This window comes from Canis lupus, chromosome 3 (genome assembly GCF_003254725.2).
Source record: "Canis lupus dingo isolate Sandy chromosome 3, ASM325472v2, whole genome shotgun sequence".
Taxonomy (NCBI): Eukaryota; Metazoa; Chordata; class Mammalia; order Carnivora; family Canidae; genus Canis; species Canis lupus.
The window spans coordinates 30,830,960-30,854,116 of record NC_064245.1 but is presented as its reverse complement, the minus strand read 5'-3'; the positions used below and the strand labels follow the sequence as shown (position 1 = coordinate 30,854,116).

General features: G+C 35.1%; 1 protein-coding gene across 4 annotated transcripts in view; it reads right to left on the bottom strand.

Moving 5' to 3' along the window:
• Positions 1-23,157, bottom strand: part of CERT1 (ceramide transporter 1) — a 104,786-nt gene that overhangs the window by 11,977 nt on the left and 69,652 nt on the right. The window contains exons 8-14 of one of the 4 annotated variants that reach the window (XM_025437437.3): positions 18,828-18,920; positions 14,904-14,990; positions 12,407-12,499; positions 11,827-11,904; positions 4,001-4,096; positions 1,134-1,266; positions 163-233 (exon numbers count right to left, since the gene is read on the bottom strand). In XM_025437437.3, coding sequence (XP_025293222.1) covers positions 163-233; positions 1,134-1,266; positions 4,001-4,096; positions 11,827-11,904; positions 12,407-12,499; positions 14,904-14,990; positions 18,828-18,920 — 651 coding nt within the window. The remainder of the gene's footprint in view (positions 1-162; positions 234-1,133; positions 1,267-4,000; positions 4,097-11,826; positions 11,905-12,406; positions 12,500-14,903; positions 14,991-18,827; positions 18,921-23,157) is intronic. The other 3 variants (XM_049108370.1, XM_049108371.1, XM_049108372.1) reach the window with 3 other exon arrangements.

Sequence of the window (23,157 nt, the reverse complement as noted above, 5' to 3'; positions counted from 1 at the left end):
ATGAACTGATATCCTTTCAAATATGTGACGTTCATGCATCATTAACAAAGTCTTTGGATCTTTTACGGCATTTGATTTCCTGCCAAATTTTACTTTTAGAGAATTTATACACGTCTCACTTTGAACTACAGTGAAATCCTTTTGGGATGAAGAGATTTTTACCTTGTGCGTTTGATAAACGATGATTGCATTATCAGCTAATGTTTCCACCACATGAAAGTTTTCTATAGTTGCTGAAATGAAGAAAAAAATATTAGTAGCCAAAAATATACATTACCTCTTCCTAGAATGTGATTAACTCAGTTATATTGCTGGACCCTGTGATAACATGAGCAGGACCAAGTTCAAATGGAAGGTAGTTAATACTTCCTACTAGGGCTACAGACAGTGGCCATGAGGATTGATCACCAGGAAATCTCATTTCCTCTGGACCAATTATCTAGAAAGCAATTCTAATCACACTGCATTACTCAGACACAAATTCCTATCTAACACTATGACCATTTCCTGTAATCTCTAATTTACTGAAGTTGAATAAACTCTTCTGTCTAGGCTTAGGTGACTATATTTGTGGAAAAAGAATATCAAACTGTCACTAATACACATCTTACGATGTTCGAAATTATCTATATTTATGAAATTTGGTGCCTAAGAGGAACAAATACATACAAACAACAAACATACCCCAAGAATAACTCTAAGCAGACCACAGCAGGATTTGTCTTGGGATTACTAGAGAAACAAAACAGTTTGGGAAAGTAGGTGATAAGACAGAAACCTTTAGTTTTAGTATTGGCCTTTCTACTAACTAGGCTCTGTGGCTTCTGACAAGTCACTTATCCTGATTTTTACTTTTTTACCTACTTATCATGCAGGATTATTGAAGTACTGGATCAAATGCTGTAACACAGAAACATTTTGTACAGTGTTTCACTGTACAAGCATTACTTCACTGTAAAGCTCTATTTAAATGTAAGTAAAAACAAAAAGTAAATGCAAGCTATTATCAGATTTTCCAGATATTTTCTACATTGACTTTGTAAACTGTAAATGAGATGCAAAACATGGGGTTGGATTTGACATTACATTCAAAATAATAATTATATTACGATATATTAATAGTGGCAGCTTACTTTCCCAATCATTGCGAACATCAACATTCCAGAAGTAATTGCAGACCTCATGTCCTGTAACACCTTTCACTGCATGAGTAGCTTTCAAAGGATCCAGAACAATTCCATTTTCTTCTACTTCCCTTCTATATACCTAAAGAAGATATTCTTAAAATTAACAGGCAACACATAAAAAAATCATCTCCTTAATGATACTGATTTTTTTTAAAAGATTTTATTTATTTATTCATGATAGTCACACAGAGAAAGAGAGAGAGAGGCAGAGACACAGGCAGAGGGAGAAGCAGGCTCCATGCAGGGAGCCCGACGCAGCAGGACTTGATCCCAGGCCTCCAGGATCGTGCCCCGGACCAAAGGCAGGCACCAAACCGCTGCGCCACCCAGGGATCCCCTAAGGATATTGATTTAAAGCAATGTTGTTCAATTCTACATACCCAGCATCTAAAATAGTATCTCAAACACAGTAGGCTCTCAATTATTTGTTGAATCAATGACTCAAAGCTAAAATGGCATGAAGATCTATGCTATCTTGGCTATTTATTTCCTTAGAGCATTTTGCATGTGAGTAGGAGGGAGGGTCTGAGGAAGGGGGGTGGAGAGAGAGAGAGAGAGAGAATCTTAAGCAGGCTCTCCACATCCAGGATAGAGCCCAACACAGAGCTTGATCTCAGAACCCTGAGATCATAACCTGAACCGAAATCAAGAGTTGGAGGCTTAACTGACTGAGCCACCCAGGCGCCCCATACTATCTTGCTTTAAATACTGATGTTGTGTACCTAAAGTTCTAAAATTAATTACCTCAAAATTATAGGGTTTGCTACTTTAGGAAATTTTGCAGTAAGTTCTTTCGAGAAATGAATAATCATGTTACTGTAGGAAGAACCAGCTCTCTATGGAGTGCTTTATGGGTCCAGAAACTGTTAGGCATTTCACATACAGTTTCTCTCTTAAAATCTTTGGCATTTCACATACAGTTTCTCTCTTAAAATCTTTCTCATCAAACTACTTTTCCCTACATGTTTATTTATTCACATTATTGAGATGGCTAAAAAATGGAAAACCAGTTACACAAATTGGAAACTTCAGACTTTTAAATCCTCTCCTCATACTTCATATGGCTCTTAAGCTTGTTACTAACCTTCTATAAGACATCCAACAGCTTGACTTCTCTATTACTGGTTACTTCTCTTACTTAGGTAAGCTTTCATCCCCATGTACCTGATTCTCTTAAATGGTATGCTTGGTTTTTAGTTTCTTCCTTATATAGTGGCTAGCCTACTGCTACAGACAAGAGACTATTCTCCTTGGTAGGCTATTTTATACTCTCCATAATCCAAGCTCTCTCTCTCTCTAGTGTTGTGGGCTGTAGGAACATTTATTCTCTATTTTTCATTCCACATGGAGGGACTTCATCCAGATGATCACTCCTGGTTTTTCTTCACCCTTTCACTTCTCCCTTCCTCGGGGTACAACAATGAATTAACCAACTGTTGAGTATAAAATAGGACTGGAAGTCTTGGCTCACTTCTTTTTCTACAGAGAGCATGCGTCTTGGTTTTCTTTTTGGGCTTACACTTGTGGAGAAGGCCTGTGATTGATTATCTAGCTATGTCAGAAACATTGTTTAATTTTGAGTTAATATATTAGCAAGACCTTGTGGCTGCTGATCTAAAGCCATATTCTTCAATTAGCTTATTAAATTTATAGTTAGCATTCTGGTATCTCATTTGCTTGTCTCTTACTTCTTTTTTAATGATTTTATTTATTTGAGAAAGAGAACAGAGCAAGAGACAGAGCACCAGTGAGGATACGGGGCAGCGGGAAAGCGAGAAGCAGACTCCCCACTGAGCAGGGAGCACTATGAGGGGCTTGATCCCAGGAGCCTGGGATCACGACCTGAGCTGATGGCAGACGCTTAATTGATTGAGCCACCCCATCTCTTCTGATTTCTTAATTAGTTCCCTATTCAGGAGGAAAGGAAATTCCAACATCTGATATTGTATCTCTATTGCTAGAATAATTGTGGTAAACACAGTCTATGAAAAGAATTCCTGAGTAAGAAATTTGCTTTCATGTTTTCACTTGTGTTATATTTTTTGTCTAAAATACCCTTGGCTTCACCTTTGTCACAATGTTGCTTCGATTTCCAGACATAGTTCAAATGCTTATCCAGTAAAAAACAATCTGTTTCATATAAGAGCTCTTTCTTTTCCAATTTTCTCCACTAATCTGTGCGCATCATTCAATATGTTATCAGATAGACACAAGTAACAGTATCTTTAAATGTCAATATCCTTCTTCCCCAACGAGTTTCAGCTTGGAGAAAGTCTTATTAAACATCACTTTATCTTTAGCACAGCGCCTTGGGCATAAGTATACCAAATTCAAAAATCAAAATTCAGTGCAGCTGCTGTTTTGAATCCATCTCTAAATCTTATTCCTTGATCTTATTCTCTGTCTCTTGTGCTTACAGATGTGAACAAAATTAGCAGACTCACCTCCAAATATTGATAGAAGATGCAGTGAGAGAAAGGATAAGAAGTGATATATAGACCAAATAGAAATATCCAAATAGAAAACCATCAACTAATTATGACTTCCTAACATCTAAACACCCAAATTGTATTTTCTCCATGGCCCAGGCAAAACAGAATGGTTTGTACAAAGGTTTTTATTGAGATCATAAAGAAACTGTGTAAAAGCCAAAGTACATTTTACTTCCTAGTATCTAGTGGTTTTTTGATCATATGTAATAATCTGTTCAAAAGAAAATTTAAAATGCTGCCGTCATTCACATCAATGGTTAGTGATGATAATATGCTATAACACCTGCAATTAGCAACCTATAATATCTTACTGTAAATTACCTTCATTTCTCCTTCTTCTACAACCAACTGCCAATTAGCATCTCCACCTACATCCTGTAATGAATAAGTCATATGGTTTTGCACCATCTCTTCAACCTTGGAAAGAAAAATAAAGCCATAAGAATTCATATCCAAAAAAAAAAAAAAAAAAGAATTCATATCCAATGAATAGCCATGACATAATCTCTAAAACAGAATGGTATTGAGTTTATTTAAGCTCAGAAATGTTCTTAGAAAGCTGAGCAACCAAATGCACAAAGGTTAGTAGATTTTAAATAGTGTTGAAGAGTTTAGTCCACATTCCAGATATCATATTACAGGTTAATGACAGGGGCGGGGCAAGGGGTGGGGGACACGCAGAGAAGGAAGATGCTTCACTCAAATAACATATTGAAAAAAAAAAAAACATATATTGGCCTAAAGTTCATCAAGTGAGCAAAATAAGCATTTTCTGGAAAAAAAAAATTCCTTTCTTTACCATAAAATGTTTCCTTATAGAGATAATGTCTTAAAACATAAAATCATGTGACACTAAGGGTAAAAGGGACACAAAGAAATGGATCTAGTCCAGTAGTTCTATGTTTAAGACTATAAAGATTAATAGAAAGTTTGTTATATGACAAGATAACTTTCATTACTTCACTAACAAACTTCACTTCTACCATGATTATAAACCAAGTTAAAAAAAAAAAAAAAATCCCCCATTTATTTGACTCCAATTTCACTGTTTTACATTCTTTTAGGGAAAATGAAATATTTATATATACAAACATTTGCAAATAATCATCTTTTAGTATCTTCTTTTAAATTAACTAAATTAGTCTTTTTACTGAAATTTAAGTAAAATCTGTGCTTTTAACTATCATAAATTACTCCTATACATCTTATATAAACAAAACTAAGTATTTCACACTCTGAGAATCCACAATCACATTTATTGGTAAGATTTCATGTGAGTGCTATTTGCAAACTCTTAGTTTTAAATATTTTTATTTTTTTAATAGATTTTTATTCATTTATTCATGAGCAACACAGAGAGAGAGAGAGAGAGAGAGAGAGAGAGAGAGAGGCAGAGACACAGGCAGAGGGAGATGCAGGCTCCATGCAGGGAGCCCAACGTGGGACTTGATCTTGGGTCTCCAGGATCACACCCTGGGCTGCAGACAGCACTAAACCGCTGCGCCACCAGGGCTGCCCTGAAATGTTTTTTTGTTTTGTTTTTTTTTGTTTGTTTTTTTTTTTTGTTTTTGTTTTTTTTGTTTTTTTTTGCCCTGAAATGTTTTTAAAAAGAAGTGAAGTGATAAAAAGATGGTTTCTGAAGGAGTTGCTTCTTTATCATCTATTCAAAGACACTTTTTCTAAGCTCCATTTTCTAATCTTTTACTTATAATTTCATTTTATATAATAAGTACATTAGAGAAGGCAGGAAAGAGTTGGAAATAGTATATTATACTTCCACTTGATTTATTCCTAAGTTTACTTATCTTAGATAAAATTTACTATGTTTATTAGGAATACAGAATAGAATAAGAATAGTGTACAAATATTTTGAAATAAATATATTAATGGTTTTGAGACAAAAAAATGCTAAAATTATTAACTCTGGGGTAAAATTTTTCCACGCAAAAGGATGTTATCAATATATTACAGTAGCATCATGTACTTCTACTACATAAAGTTTTCCAGATTTCAGAGTGCATTTTTGTTTGTAGGTATGGCTTTAATGTCTCCCTAATTTGTAAAAATTATAAAAATGTTTTTGAGAAAAATTTTATATTGAGGTTCTACAATCTATTTTTCTACTAAATAAAACACTAACATAACATTTTATACTCTTATTCATAGTCCTCAAAACAATGTGAATGGTGTTGGGCTACAGACTTGAAAGAAATTTAAAAATGTGACTAATAGTACGTTCTGTAATTTAAAAAATTCTATTATTATTTTTTTAATTTTATTTATTCATGAGACACGGGGGGGCGGGCACAGGCAGAGGGAGAAGCAGGCTCCATGCTGGGAGCCTGACATGGGACTCAATCCTGGCTCTCCAGGATCACGCCCTGGGCTGAAGGTGGCGCTAAACCGCTGAGCCACCCGGGCTGCCCTTAAAATTTTTTTTTGTTTTAAAGCATTTATTTAAGTAATTTCTACACCCAACATAGAGCTCGAACTCATGATCCCCAGATCAAGAGTCCCTTGCTCTTCTAGCTGAGCCAGCCAAGTGCCCCATATTCTACACTTTGCTACAAAATATGACTCTAGGGGTCTGCCTGGAAAAATGTGTGTACCTCTGATTTTGAAATCTGCTCTGAGTAAGGAGGACTAATGCAAGATTTCCAAATTATAAAGACATACAAAACGTACCTGAATTCCCAAAGAGAAAGGAATAAAGAAGCTCCAGTTAGTATGCATAAATAAAACCACCGCTGTAGCACTGGCTTGATTCATTTGTCTGTGCCATATGGTGATTGGGAAAAAATTTTACCCTTTTTAGATCCAAAGATCTTAATATGTACTTTATAGATGGGGCACTAGGAGTTAAGAACACCTACATTATGAGATTAAAAGCAGAAAGAAATGCTTCCCAGGAGTAAGACCTACTTTAACTAGACTACTTGTGAAAGAATGCAGGATTTTACTCTGTTAAGAAACAAAGAGTTCTAGGTGCCTGGGTGGCTCAGTGGTTGAGCATCTGCCTTTGGCTCAGGTCGTGATCCTGGGGTCCTGGGATCGAGTCCCACATCGGGCTCCCCACAGGGAGCCTGCTCCTCCCTCTGCCTCTCTCTGTGCATCTCTAGTAAATAAATAAAATCTTTAAAAACAAAAACAAAATCTTTAAAAACAAAGAGTTCTGTTTCAAAAAAACACTGCCACGTAAGCTCTTTTGTTGGAGAGTATGCAGGTAATTTTGTTTTTGTTTGGGGGCTTACTCCTGATTAGTTATTTCAAATGTTTGAATAATGAGAAGATATTTTTGTGTTCTGGTCCCAAAGACACTAGATTCCACAAATATAAAGTGATAGCTGTTCACATAGGTTAAAACAAAGTACAGTAAGCATATTTAAAATGATCCTTCTGGGGGATGATCCCTGTGTGGCCCAGTGGTTTAGTGCCTGCCTTTGGCTCAGGGCATGACCTCGGGGTTCCAGAATCAAGTCCCACCAGAGGCTCCCTGCAGGGGGACTGCTTCTCCCTCTGCCAGTGTCTCTGCCTCTTTCTCTGTGTCCGTCATGAATGAATAAATAAAATCTTTAAAAAATAAATAGATAAATAAATAAGTATAAATAAATAAATAAATAAATAAATAAATAAATAAATAAATAAAATTTTTTGTCTTTCTAGATAGGTGAAAAATGGCATTCCTACCCTAGTTACCACTGCATCTAGGAAAAGTGTTTAGTCTTTTGTTCTTATGTACTTTCCTGAGTTAAGAGGGCTTGAAAAAGTTCAATAAATAAACAAGAGGAATACTGGAGTAACCATCCCTGCAAAGTTTTTATCATGGAATCTTTATCCATTAGGGCATCTTCCCTGATGTAATAACATGGAGATTAAGGAGAGAGGTGATAACAGGTAAAATCTCACTATAACTTATTTCATGTTCACTACAATAAAATCTGAAGTATTAAGTGTTACTATTGGGGCAGTGACTCAGGCATTTGTGATCACACTGACACTTTAAATTTACCCCAATGATCTGCTTTGTTTATTGTTTTCAGTTATGACAGCATATCAAAAATAACTGGAAGGGGCCATTAAGATGGATGACAACAACAAAAGCCAAATTTAACATTTTATTAGGTTCAAAATTTGATACACTACAAAATATTAATAGTAACTTCTGCTATCATTATAAAAAACAGACTGAGTCAAAATCATTGAGGCAGGTTTCATCTGATTTAGTAGTGTTCACTAGTTTTAATTAGATGAAGCATAATTTCAGGAATCGTGCCCTTGATTTTTTATGGACCTAGTGTTGAAAATGATAAGCTGACATATACAGCATCTTCACAGTAAATGAACTATGAAAAATGAACATATTTAAAATAAGAGATGATGGATGCCAAGTCTAGCCTTTTCTTCCACCTCCCATTTGAGTCACGCAGTGTGCCAATTTAGGAGGCTAACTGGATTTTTCTAACATTATCAATAAAGAAATTTTTATTGATGATGTAACAAAAATGTAATGAACAAAATTCTAATGAACAGAAGTCTAGAAGGGTTCAAAGACTTGTCAGATCTCTTTTCTCTTACTCATGTGAAAGGAATACAACTATACTTATTGTTACAGAGTCAGAGGGATTTGTTGGATGGATCAATTTATTAGTAACAAATTAACAGTGCACTGTTAACCCAAAAGAAAAATGGACAGAACATGAATAGTCAATTCACTGAAGAAATGCAGAAGGCCAAGAGGCAAAAATACCACTTTTAGTCTAAGACTAGCGAGAATTAACTGAATTACAACATTCACTGTCAACATAACAAAAGAAAACTGAACTGGGAGTGTAGCTGGTTCAACTTTTTAAATGAAATAGTTTGGCAATGAGAATACAAAAAAGTCCTCAGAAGTACGCACAGTTTTTGTCTTAATAATTCTACTTCTAGAAATGTATTCTAAGGAAATAAGTGGATTAGTGTACAAAGATGCACACACACACATGACATGGATGGTATATATGTCAGGATGCTCCTGTAGCACTACTTATAATATATTATTTATTTATTATAAATAAATAAATAGACAAACTGAAAATACACTAAATGTTTAATATTAGGTGAGTAGGTAAATCCTGCATGCACATCCATATTAAAAGACAAAGAGATAAAGACTCACATTTACCGATGGGAAATGGGCTTAATTATTTTTAAAAAGCTGGTTATAAAATAGTGTATATGAAATTACATTTCTTGGTAGAAAAAGGCAACTATTAAAGTATGTGTGTTTATTAGTATGTGACTGATTTTATATACACATGGGAAAAGGCTATGCATGAGAATACTAATAGCGATCTATTACTTTATTTACTTTCTAGTTCTGCTAAAATTCGAATGTATTATTGTACAACAAATAGGGGAGGGGTTAAATGATTACCACAATAATAAGGTGTCACTGTGGACATAAAGGGTGGAGAGAGCTTAACAGCCAGAGCCCACGTCTGCTAATGACAACAAATACTTTAGCAAGGACAATAAATACTTGAAGAACTCAATGTCATTTTTCTTCAATTTTGCCTCTTTTGGCATATAAAACAGTACAATAATTAAAAGCTAAAAACAGAATGTAAATAATCCCGAGCTTTATATTAGAAAAAATTCCCACCATGAAAGATCTTTCTCAACTTATACACAAGTTACGTAAAATATTAAAAAGTATGCTATAATTTAGCAGTCTTTTTTTTTTTTAAGATTTTATTTATTCATGAGACACAGGAGCGGGGGCAGAGACACAGGCAGAGAGAGAAGCAGGCCCCATGCAGGGAGCCCGACGTGGGACTCGATCCCAGGACTCCAGGATCAGGCCCTGGGCTGAACATGGCGCTAAACCGCTGAGCCACCCGGGCTGCCCAGTCTTTTTTTTTTTTTTTTTTTTTAAGATTTTATTTATTTATTCATGAGAAATACAGAGAGAGAGAGAGAGAGAGAGGCAGAGACCCAGGCAGAGGGAGAAGCAGGCTCCATGCAGGGATCCCACGTGGGACTCGACCCCAGGTCTCCAGGATCACGCCCTGGGCTGAAGGCGGTGCTAAACGGCTGAGCCACCTGGGCTGCCCCCTAATTTGGCAGTCTTACAAAAATCTGAGCATCTGCCTCTCTGTAATATATTTATGTATACTTGAAGAATTTTAGTTGTTCTAAAGCTCTGTAGCTTAGGTCGAAGGTCTGCATTCTGAAGCCTTAACTCTTAAGCACCTGTAGCGACTTATACTTTTTTACCGCTCTCATTACATTTTCATTTATAGCATGTGTATTCCTATAATTTAAAGGAAAATGGTGACAAGTACTGATGAGCCTTAGTGTGTCACTTTATTATTTTATTTATTTTTTTTTAATTTTTATTTATTTATGATAGTCACACAGAGAGAGGGAGAGAGAGGCAGAGACACAGGCAGAGGGAGAAGCAGGCTCCATGCACCGGGAGCCTGACGTGGGATTCGATCCCGGGTCTCCAGGATCGTGCCCTGGGCCAAAGGCAGGCGCCAAACCGCTGCGCCACCCAGGGATCCCACTTTATTATTTTAATACAAGGTGGAGTTTAGCAGAATAAACCAAAGTCTCCTTATATTATCTAGTTTTGTCACTGATTTATTATGAATATGAGATGCTTTTTAAAAAGCCTGCATAAATGAACAAAATTAAGAAATATTGGAATAAGTTTGGTTCTGGGTGATTTCTGAAGCAGAACTAATACATCTCTTTTTCAAAAATGCTCAAGAAGAAAAAATGTTCTGCAAAAGTCAAAAAATCTATTTTGCACCAGTTTGAAATGTACAGGTTATTTATTTCAATAAATATAGTACAATACTCTAAATGTATTTTCCCTTCCTTACAATTTTCTTAATAACATTTTCTTTTCTCTAAGTTACCTTATTGTAAGAATACAGTATATGATATTACAGCATATAAAATATATGTTAACCAACTGTTTATATTATTGTAAACTATTATTAACTATTAAGAGTTAGGTTTTTGGGAAGCCAAAAGTTTTATGTGGATTTTTGACTGAATGGAGAGGGGAGGGCTGGCGCTCCAACCCCCACCTTTGTTTGAGAGTCAAGAGTACTCTGATAGAAAAAATAAGGTAGAAAATTTTGAATTCAAGTAAATTATGTTGTTATATAAATAGCTAATAAATAGCTATATAATAGCTAATAAAGCTCACACTTATATAGCATTTACAACATGCCGGGCTCTAGTCACATCACAGTCCTAGCTAGATCACAGAAGTGAAGCACAGAAGACTTAGAAAAGTTGTTCAAGATCATGCAACTAACCAGGATTAAACTCAGTCATTCTAACTAGAGAGCTCAGCTTCTCAACATAAGATAGCATAATGCAATCCAATAAAACACATTCACCATAAAGATACAAAGCTGACTGGCAAAGATACAAGGATTCAAAAACTTTAAAAACTAATTCTGATACTAAAAAGCATTCCTTCAATAATACTTTGACTTTATGATAAGGGCAGAGACTACAAGCATCTAAGGGCAGAGACTACAAGCATCTAGCTTCCTGTCTTAAATTCCTAAATACTTAATGATGCATAGGAACAGGAATATTAATTTATAATATCCAAAGGTAATTTGCATAACGAAAATACAAATCAGCTCAATGGAGCTTAGTATGACAAAAGTAATGAGACAAATATTTAATAAAGCTATTTTCTTGTTGAATTATGAGATACTTTAAATTAAATTAGAAGTGAGACTGCTGAAATCTGCTTTTATGCTTTAACAAACATATCCTGTAAACCATGTTCATCAAAGTTGTTGAATCCTATTTGAGGAAACAGATACTACATGATATTTAAACAGATACTACCAGGTATCTTCTGCTTGTTTCAATTCAATTTGAAATCTTTTAGGAGTACCTCCTATATGGCAAAATTCCAAGCTATTCACAGCAGAGACTATAAAGGGCACATGCAAGCCTGACAGAGGAACTATTTAGTAGATACGGAAGGTCTTTTTAATGCTTATTGTTACTATTTAAAATTCAAAATCAAAACACGTGGCCTAACCAAAAGATATCTCGGAACTGGGAAAGCAGGCTGAAATATAGCACAGAAAGACTTAAGTCCACTCCATACAGTCATACGGTACCTGGGAGCTGAATCTGTGAACATCGTCAGAGGCACTGACTAGATCAATGGAAGACATGGAGGAAGAGCGACTATAGGGCTACCAGAGACAGACAAAGAAAAAACCAAGTAATCAGAACAAAGGCACAACAGAGCATTCAGTACCAACTTCCAAACACAAGATAAAGAGAGAACAAAGCACTATATGAAACAAGCTCAACAGCAAGTGCTGATTTCATGCACCTATTATGGTTTATGCTCCAAATTCTTTCTAAAAAGAATGCAGTGCTTCCAATAATTCAAAATAATATCACTTAACTCCAGAGAAAAAAGTGATTTAATATAACTGGCTACACTTCTAGTTAACTATTTTGGACTAGCCATTCCCTATCCCCAGCCCCCTTTCCCGTTAAACAAAAAAGAAAGAACATTATATTCATAAGATTTCTAACTCTTTTGGAAGATGTATATGAAAGAAAGCATATAATATATAAAAAAAACTCATTCCCAAATTCAAGAAAAGGGAAAACTTATACAACAATATAGTTCCATCAACCGTGAAGAATAATATGGATTTTCAGTAAATTCTGACATTAGCTTACCTTTTGGACAAATCTATGAGTCCCCACAGAAGAAAAGGCATCTCCAGATGGCATGGATGTAGGCCAGTGCAATCTGACCTTTTCACTCTGTGACTAAGAAAATATATAATGTTAGGTGGGAAGATTTTAAAAGTGTACTTTGCAGCTTAAGGATGGGTAATATAACCTACCAACAATTAATGCTTTAGTACTTTTACCAAGAATCTTTATTAACCCTGCTCTTGAAATAATTTTTTATCCAAACTCTGGTCAGATTATTCCAATCACTCCACTTCATCAGGGTTGTACAGAGCCATACCATTTGAACCATTGTCATTGTCTGCTTCAGTTATGTTACAAAGAACATATAGCATGGATATCTTTATCTCCTTTCCATGAAGGAATTCGGTCTTCAACCGGCTGTGTCACTCGTGTCAAGCTGCCCTTTAACCTTTTAACCTTCCTCCTCCTGTTCCTTCTCACTTGAATTATTCAGTATCTACTAAATATAACATACCAGAAGTTGTGCTGTGTTGTGTGTGTGCTCATCTACTAACTATGCAGAAGACAAGTGGTAATTTCTGTTCAATGGTATCTGAACAGAACTACTAAGATCTCCTTTCTCACTCACCACTTTACTAAAAATATCTTTCTTTGTGTTGGTAAATAATGTAGAACAATGTAAACTCAAAAATGTCTCACTGAAGAGTTCCTAAGTAATGGCTGTGCTGACAGGAGGCCTGTGCAAAATCTACTGCATACAACAAGGGAAATGATCTGAATCTTAGGAACTAATTTCATGGGTTACTGAAACTTACTACTCCAGAGCATTACCACATTATAATTATCTCTGTGATATCAACATGCCCATTAGGCAAGGAAAATCAGGGTCTGTTTAATGACCTGCTTTGTAGAGTATCTACCACAGCATCAAGAAGAGACTGAAATTAAGCAGTCCCACAAATACTCCTTTTTTCTTAAGTTTACAAAAGTTTTCATCAATCCTCTTAAATTCCAGAAATCTGACTCAACCACTGTATTGATATTCCGTAGAGTAGCATTTTAGAGCCAGAAGAGACCATTTGAATCATCTTGTGTAACTCCTTGTTTTACATATTAGAAAACCAAGACCCAGAGAATTGAAGCAATAAGTTTATAGCTACATAGTTAGTCACTGACAAGACTAAGATTGAAGTTGTCTTGACCTACTCTTCCCAAAACAGTACACTACTCTCCCCTCAAATAGCACAATAAATAATAGATTAAAACAAAAACTAAACAAAAAACACCACAGTGAAGAAAAACAAAACAAAACATTTTAAAAGCCAAACACAAAGATACTCCCTCAGATGATACTTTAGGCATCCAAAACTGGAGCTCATTTAAGAACTGAAAGTTTCCATTCTTATTAGACATTGAATAGCATATTTTTGTGGCATAAAAAAATAAGTAACAAGCTTTATGAATTAATGTAACAAAAACTTTTTATCACTCATTCAGAAAAAAATAATGAAAAATAAACATGAAAAACAAAAGTCACTATTGCAGGTGAAATAGAAACAGAGCAGTAAATATGCATAATGGACAGGACTACCTTAGCAATGACAAGGAACGAAAAAACCAACTTTTCTATGCAAGTTCATTTGTAGTGTTATTGATACACCCAGGAATTTATTTGCAAGTTGCTTAAAGCCCTGAGAAGAGTAATTAAAATTCACCTGCAAGTACCATCTAGTGGTAATATATGGTAACTGCATTGTTGCAGAATTAAAAGGAGGCAAAGAATAGAATATTAATCCTGAGACTACAGTTGAAGGATTTAAGAAATGTTTTCCTTCAATCTCCACAGAAAGAGCTGGGTATAACTGTTGTGAATTTGGTAATGATAAAATACTGAGGGAAGTTAAAAGTGAGGAAGATATCAAGGGTAAGGTAGGGGGGGTGCCTGGGTGGCTCAGTGGCTGAGCATCTGCCTTCATGATCCCACTGTCCCGGAATTGAGTCCCGTGTAGGGATCCCTGCATGGAGCCTGCTTCTCTCTCTGCCTGTGTGTGTGTGTGTGTGTGATAACTAACTAACTAACTTAAAAAAAAAGGGTAAGGTAGGGAAAGCAATAAAGGAGTTAATTAAATTCTTGGTCCTCTTCCTTGTGAATTCATATGGTCAGTACTTGTGATACGGAGAAATTCAGAGACTGCTTCACTCATATTAAACATATGCTTGTTTTTATACAAAGACAATAAAGTTGGATACTTTACGGGGTTATTAGGAAGACTATTTTCATTTAGTCTCCTGTTAATCATGTAAGATTCCTTTAAGCAATCAGTGGTCTCCTATTGCTTAGAAATTCGTCAGTGAAGGAACTGAGTGTAAAGATTCTTCTACATTTGTGACTCAATGTAGACACAGTTCATTTTCTAGGTTCATTTCTATTATGGTCACAGTTTCCAAATTCTATTTATATAAAACAACATACATCAAGGAATGCCTACTGTTAGAGTTTTAAATAAGATATTACCTGTTCTTCTATTTTATCTTGTCTGTCAAGAGCAGCTTCAACAGCATCAAAGAACTCTTCTTCATTAATCAGACTGTTTGGCCCTTCCTATTCAAACACATGGGAGAAAGAATTAGTTAAGAAAACAGAAAAAAATTTCCCTTAAATTAAAAAGCAACAACAACAACAACAACAAAAAACAAAACAAAACAAAACAAAACAAAACCCTTTTTGTCTCATCATGCCTCCCTAGGAAAAGATTGCTAAATCATTGCTAGATCTATGGGACACACCAGTCTTCATCTGACTTCCCCATGTGCAGTATTTCTTATGTGAATGACTCTCTAAAGAGTTCTCTCCCACCTTGGATTCCTAATTTCCCAATTCTTCTCTATCCAAGCCTCTTCTTTAAATCCCCTTAAATATGGGGGTACCTCAGGGTTCCACACTTGCTCTCCCTACAGCACTTACTTGTTTCTAAGGCCTCAGTCATCATGCGATGATTCCCAAATTCACAGCCTATCTACCTCTTTATTAGACCCTTTGCATCCCGTAATACTTAAGACCTCCTCAGGTGAATGCTGCAGTTCATATTCAACATGTCTAAAGCCTGTTTCTTCTACTTCTACACCAATCTTAACAACAGCAGAAGGCTAGGCCTTCCTGGATTCCTCCCACTCCCCTCATTCAATCACCATACCCTATAATCCTACTTTCTAAATATCTAAGTTTATCAGTGTCTATTCCTACTGTTCTTTTTTAATTTAGGCTATCTTTAATTCTCACCTACAAGACTGAAAAAGTCTTGGAAGCCCCTAGTTCACCACTGTCAACTTCAATCCATTGTCCTCACTGCAGGGAGCAAGAATGATTTTTCTAAACTGTAAACCTGAAAACTTCACGTGCTTAAAACCCATTGCTTGAGGATATGAAGGGATCCTTACACGCCTAGCTAGCCAGCCTACCACCCCCCTCCTCTCAGTCAGCTCCACCCTCCACAGATAAAGTCTTTCAGTAGGGGGTTGATTGATTGATTGATTGATTTTTGTGGGGGGGGGGATTTATTATTTATTTGTTTGTTTGTTTGTTTATTTATTTATTTATTTTTGTGCTTCTGGCTTCCAAATGTTTTCCTTTTCAGCCCCTACAAGTCAACACTCTGCTATTCACCTGGCTAATAGCTACTCAGTCTACTCATTCTTAAGGTTTCAGCTAAAATGTTGTTTTCTCTGTGAGGCTATCTATCCCTGACTCAAAAACCTCTCAGTGCTAACAGTGCTCTGTAACTGTTTGGTAATTAGTCTGTCTTCCCATTATATACTCAGGTAAGGGCCCTCAAGTGAGATCCTCATGCCTTGTACAATGTCTTACATTTATAGTAAAACTTAAGGAATGAATTTAATATTAAAAAGTAATTTCTGAAGCTACAAATGAAACATTTAAGTTTTGTTCAATAATTAGAACATCATAAATGTTTGATAAGAACTGAATCAGTGTCTAAAACCCATGCAAATGTAGTACTCACACAAGAAAATATAGATAGCTCAAAACATCAAAAGGAAGGGGAAAAAAATATAAAAAACAGAGGCCCTAAAGCCCTACTTCATTTAAGAACTATATATTTAGGGATGTCTGGGTGGCTCAGTGGTTGAGTGCCTGCCTTCGGCTCAGGGTGTGATCTTAGGTTCCTGGGGTCCCGGGATCGAGTCCCACATCAGGCTCACCACATGGAGCCTGCTTCTCCCTCTGCCTGTAGCTCTGCCTCTAGCTCTGCCTCTCTCTCTGTGGCTCTCATGAATAAATAAATAAAACCTTAAAAAAAAAAAAAAGCCACTGTATATTTAAACTTGATACCACAGGATGTCAATGAGAAAAAAAAAAAGAAGTACCCTTAACCATTTTCTTCATTAAAAGAGAAAGAGAGAGGTAAATTTCAGATGGATGGAAAAACAATCATTTATTCAACAAATGCCACTAAAATAAAATACAGATTCTTACATTATACCATAATCTTAAAAACCCAGATGTACTAGCCATATATTTATATTTAGAAGATATCATTAAAAAATTAAAAACCCAGGAAATACAATTATTTAAAGTAGGGAAATTTTTTTAAGCATGATAACCAAATGTAGAAACAAGTCCATCAAATGACTAGGTGATTAATTACATGAAAGTATAAAGCTTTTATATGGCAAAACCCACAATCAAAAGTTTAAAAAACTAAAAAGGGAAAAAATTTGTTGAAGAATGAAAAGTTAATCCTCACATCTTCTAAATCAATTAGAGAAAAAAAAAATCCCCAAACCAAATAAAAATGTTAAGGAATATAGGTGAGTCATTAAAGAAGAAATACAAATGATCAATAAACAGTTTTTTTAAGAAAGTCTACCTAAATCATATAAATAAATACGCAATTTAATATCTGAAACTAGCTAACAAATGTACTTATTAGTACAATGCCCCTCCTTCTTCCATTCTGCTCTTTCCCATCCCTCTTCCCTGCCCAAAACCCTTGTGGACAGAAGTAAACATAAACAAGCATACAATTACATGTGTATATATATGGCTGGGAGGAGATAAACTGGTACCATATATTGTTAAACACAAAGGCTTTTTTTTTTGTATTTTCTATAATCTTCCTATATGAACATCTGGTTTTACTTATAATATGAAAAAAAATAGGTAATTTAAAAAGTCCACCCACGAAATAAACCAAAAATAGCAAAAACAATCTGCTTAGCTTCAGGATAAAATTTAAAATTGTAATAGCTTGTATTCTAGTTACCTTCCTTTTTAAAACCCTGAGGGTATCTAATTATATGATTTTTACACATTCTAGGAGGAATAATTGACAGCTTAATAATTCTGAAGTATTACAGCTCAAGTCTCATCATTATGAATTTCCACACGTGGAAATCAATTCCAACATAAAACATAGTCAATAGCAACTCTATTTTTTTTTCCTTTCTAAGATAAAAACGGTGAGAAATTTTTCTTTCTTTTTTTTTTTTTTTTTTAAGATTTATCCATTTATTTGAGACAGACTGTGTGTGTGCAAGAGAGTAGGCAAGTGGCAGAGGTAGACAATCTTCAAGCTGACTCTGCTGAGAATGGAGCCCAACTTGGGGCTTGATCTCAAGATCCATGAGATCCATGAGATTCTGACCTGAGTGGAGACCAAGAGTTGGACGCTTAAATGACTGAGCCACCCAGGCACCCCTCTTCTATTTTCTTAAATATAAACTAACCATAATTATTTTAACGTTCTACTTCTATCTCAATGATTCTTCTTTAACACTCCATTTTTAAAATAAGCATTTCAGAAATACCAACAATGTTAGGGACTATTACCAAATACATTTCTTATATCTTTTTCCCTCTAAAGAAATACCATGGAAAAACAGCTTATAAAATATTAACGTCTGTGTGTGCATACGGAGGAGAATTTACTAATTGCCTAATAAAGAAACAAAAGAAGAAAAAAGTTAGTTTTAGATATTTTCAAACAATAAGGACAAGGCAATGAGGACAGTTCAAGTTCTGCTATGGACAGGACCTCCCAATACATACAGCTAAAATCTTTTTGTCTGTATAGTACTCAGGGTTTTCCTCCATAAGTTGCTTTTATTAAAAAAAGAAGATAACATTAAAATTATTGTCCTCATAGGATAGATAAAAACTTGTCCTATAATGCAGACAGGCCTAATAAATGAGTTTTTGACAAACCTACACTAAATTTTGTAGTCAATAAAAAAAAAATCTATTTCAGAGTAAGCCTAACATTTATCATGAAATACATATTTAATCAAAATAAACACTGAAGAATATATTACATATCTAGAATACTTAAAGGTGATAAAAGCATTATTTAAAAATTAATCACTTTTGTGACAGATATGGCCTATATTTTCCTTCTTCTGAACTAAAAATATAACTTCATACCTCATAATCTGGCCCTCCAAAGTGGGATTTTTTCTTCAGTTCTGTCATGGCATTTTTGTATGCTTCCTCTATTCTTCTTCTCTTCTCAACTTCCTATTAAAAAAAAAAGAAAGTGAAAAATTATCATTTGAAGTGGCCAAACAACAATAACAACCCCTCCCCATTCCTGTGACGAATGAGTATTCTGCCCAAGAAAAGACTTTTCTCTGAGCTACATATTACACACAAGTTATCATTTAAATCATCACTAAAATCTACCATATAGGTAGAAACAAAGAAAAGACCACAGAAACACAATGTATTCATGTTTGTTTTCCCCTATAAAAAATTCTATTTTGCTTTAAAGAAAGAAAGCAACTCAATCAATAGGTGAAATCAATGAATGCTAAAATATATTCTAAGAAAGATAAATTTCTGGTACTTTCCCACTGCTGGCTAAAATTATTTCAGGGCTGAAAAAGGGCTTAGATTTTTACTTTAATCTTTTCCTTTAATACAGAACTTTAAGAGGGTAAAAGACCCAAGGTCAACACTTAAAAGAAAAAGGTTGGCCTTGGCACCAGTCTCAAACTTATTTCTACAACAATGGACTATACTGGTCAAATCTGATAACTGAACTCTAACAAGCTTGTAAGGAATCTAAATGCCTTTATTTCCTTACCTCAAATACTTAAAGGTTAAATTAAAGTCTACATGAATTCACACAAAGCTAACTACTTCCAAATATCCTATCTGAATTAAGCTCATGCAAATCAGTGAATTATTTCATTAGACCCAATGGCTAATTTCTGCGTACTCAAGGGAAAGAGGGTCTACAGATCTACCAGGATAGCTAAAATTAAAAAACAAAGAAAACCTGCAAAAACTTGATAATACCAAGTGCTGCCAAGAGTGAAGAGCAAATGAATTCTCATCAATTCTGGTGGAAGTATAAATGGATAATCACTTGGGAAAACTGCCAATATGGATATTGGCACTACACTAGCTACACTAGTGTAGCTACACTACAGCTAGCATATACCCCATGAACCAACAATTCTACTACTAGATACATGCCCAAGAGAAATAAGTGCGTATCCACCAAAAGCTATGAACAGGAATACACAGCTTTATTCGCAGTAGCCAAAATATAAAAACATAAGTATCTACCAACAAGAAAAACTGATAAACAAATTGAAGTCATACAATGAAATAAAACAATAAAAAAAGAATAAACTACCAGTAAATGTAACAACATGAATGAATCTCATAGTCAATGCTGAGGGAAAACAAACACAGGCATGTATATGGTCACATCTAGACGGTGGTATGGTATGGACCAGGAAGAGGCATGTAGGAACCTTCCGGGGCATTATAAAAATTCTTTACCTTAATCTAAGTAGTGATTAAAGGGGTGTACATATACGCACAAAAATCATCAAGCAGTACACTTAGGATTGGTGCACATCATATTTATGCTATAACCTAATTTTAAAAACTGAACACAACCAAAATATACAGCACAGAATTATATTCAAAGAATTTAAGGGAAAATGAAAAAGCATGTGAAATTACACACAAGAGCCTATTAACGTAAGCAAACATCTTCAATGAATAGATTTAACATTGTTAGTAACTAAAATTGTTTAATCTTACAATTTCTGATCCTCTTAGACATGACCAACTAACAATTAAGTACACTTCTATAATAGAAGGGATTATTACAGGTAACCAAGAAAAATCATCACAACTAAATATTAATTTTCTATTATTCAGCTGAAATAATGGAACTGACATTAGAAATCAAAGTTAAACAATTCTGCTATCGAATAGCTTTTTTTTAAGATTTTATTTATTTATTGGAGAGAGTGTGCACAAGCAAGGGGAGCAGCAGAGGGAGAGGGAGAAGCAGATTCCTTGCTAAGCAGGGAGCCTGATCCATGGCTTGATTCCAGGACCCTGGGATCATGACCTGAGCTGAAAGCAGATGCTTAACTGACTGAGCCACTTACAGGTGCCCCCAAACAGCTGTTATTATATACGTATTACCTATTTCATGGCTCTCATTAGATTAAGCTCCTTGAAGGATGATTTCCTTTTCATTGGTGCTTCCCCATTTTTAGCTTAGAGCTTAGCAGATTAGAAACATACAAATACTTTTTGAATGAAACAAATTTCAGTTAAATAATATTAAATTATCATCGTACTTTCCTTCCAAGTTATATGAATTACTTAAAAGACATACCTGTCGGGCAGCCTGGGTAGCTCAGTGGTTTAGCGCCGACTTCGGCCCAGGGCGTGATCCTGGAGACCCAAAATCGAGTCCCACGTCAGGCTCCCTGCAGGGAACCTGCTTCTCCCTCTACCTGTGTCTCTGCCTCTCTCTCTCTCTCTGTCTCTCATGAATAAATAAATAAAATCTTAAAAAAAAAAGACATATCTGTTGGTGAACACTTTCTAAGAACTTCCTATTCCTTATAATGTGTATACGTACATACATACATACATTTGTGTACACCACACATATACATATAGGTATACACACACACACACACACATACGGAGTATCAAACATACCCACACTCCTAAATTTCATGTAAAACATAACTGGGATTCTATTTCAGCGTGGAGGAAGAATTATAGTGAAGAGAGGAATAAGATTTGACATCAGACCTGTAAAGACTATAAAATGCAGTAATTTCCCAGTTTCAATTAGTATTGTCTTTTGTGGCTTTTCTTTGCTTACATGGTGCCTAGAAAAGCAACAAAATTATTTTTTCCCAGATCCTTTATTGCTCTCCAATAGAGAAAAAGAATGAATAAGACTGACAACAATGAAGGTAAGCAAAAGCCACTTTCTTTTTCAGCACTGCAAGTAAGACACTTGATCCCTTAAAGGATGGGAAAGTCACATTTCATTTCTAATGAATATTTTTTAGGTAGTGTGGTTGAATATATGAATGAAGATGATGATCCCTTAGTGAAGGATAAAAAGTCAAGAGACTGAACTGTTAAGATAAAGTTGCCAAAAAGTTTGAAATAAGCTAGTCTGGACAAGTAGGAGTTAAAGGGTTGTCTTGTTTTCTCAACACAGTTTTTTGTGTGTTTACATGGAAACTTCTAAAAATTCAATTTGATCCACATTGGTATAGAGCTGAAATCTCTGAAGATACAAGAGTTTGACTCTAGAATAATAATAATGAAATGTCTGTACTTTGAATACACATTCTTGCTGCTTGTTTTAAAGAATATATCCTGCCCTTACATCAGTGCCTTTACCTAGTTTCCTGCTCAAAATGTTAAGATCTTGAAATATTACAAGCAATAAGACTCACTTACTTATGGCAACATTCTGACTAAAGTTTGGCCTAGTATTCAGAGTTGAAATATAAAATAGAGGGCAGCTCAGGTGGCTTAGCAGTTTAGCGCTGCCTTCAGCCCAGGGCCTGATCCTGGAGACCCGGGATTGATTCCCACATCAGGCTCCCTGCATGGAGCCTGCTTCTCCCTCTGCCTGTGTCTCTGCCTCTCATGAATAAATAAAAATCTTAAAATATACATATATACATATATATATATTTATATATAATAGAATAAAATATTCTATTCTATATATATAAATATTATACACATATATATACACACATATATATAAAAAATAGAGTAAAATTCTTCCAACTGGTACATAGCATCACTGGACCAGTCTTGAGACCTCAGTTCCTTCTATATAAAATGATGGCATTAGACCAGAACTAAATTTTCTGAGATATGTTTCAGTTCTAACACTTTATTATTTTGCTGATGTTGAATTCTAAATAAGAAGTTTTCCTACTAAACAAATTCACTGAGCCATAATTGACACTAGGAACTAAAAGATTCATATTGTAATGTTACTTACTATCAGTGCTAAAGTTTAAACAAAGGTGGAAGTAGGTGAACATGAGGCAAATGTTGAATGAACAACATATGTTAAATAATAGCACAATGACCCTGGAGAGTATGTGTGTATATATGTTTGACTTTATAAATTGGCATTTCAGTTCATATAATTTAAATGCAGCTTCACATATTCCACAATAAAACTAGGTAATGTTAAGTGGCTCATCATTTCTATTCCAAGGCATTACTATTACTACTACAAACATTTTTAGATTAAAATCCTACCACTGGGGCACCTGCCTTTGGCTCAGGTTGTGATCCCAGGGTCCTGGGACTAAGTCCTACATCAGGCTCCCTGTGCCTATGTCTCTGCCTCTTTCTCTCTGTCTCTCATAAATAAATAAGTAAAATCTATGAAATAAAATATAAAATAAAATAAAATCCTACTACAAATTTGTGTTGTGTAGTAACT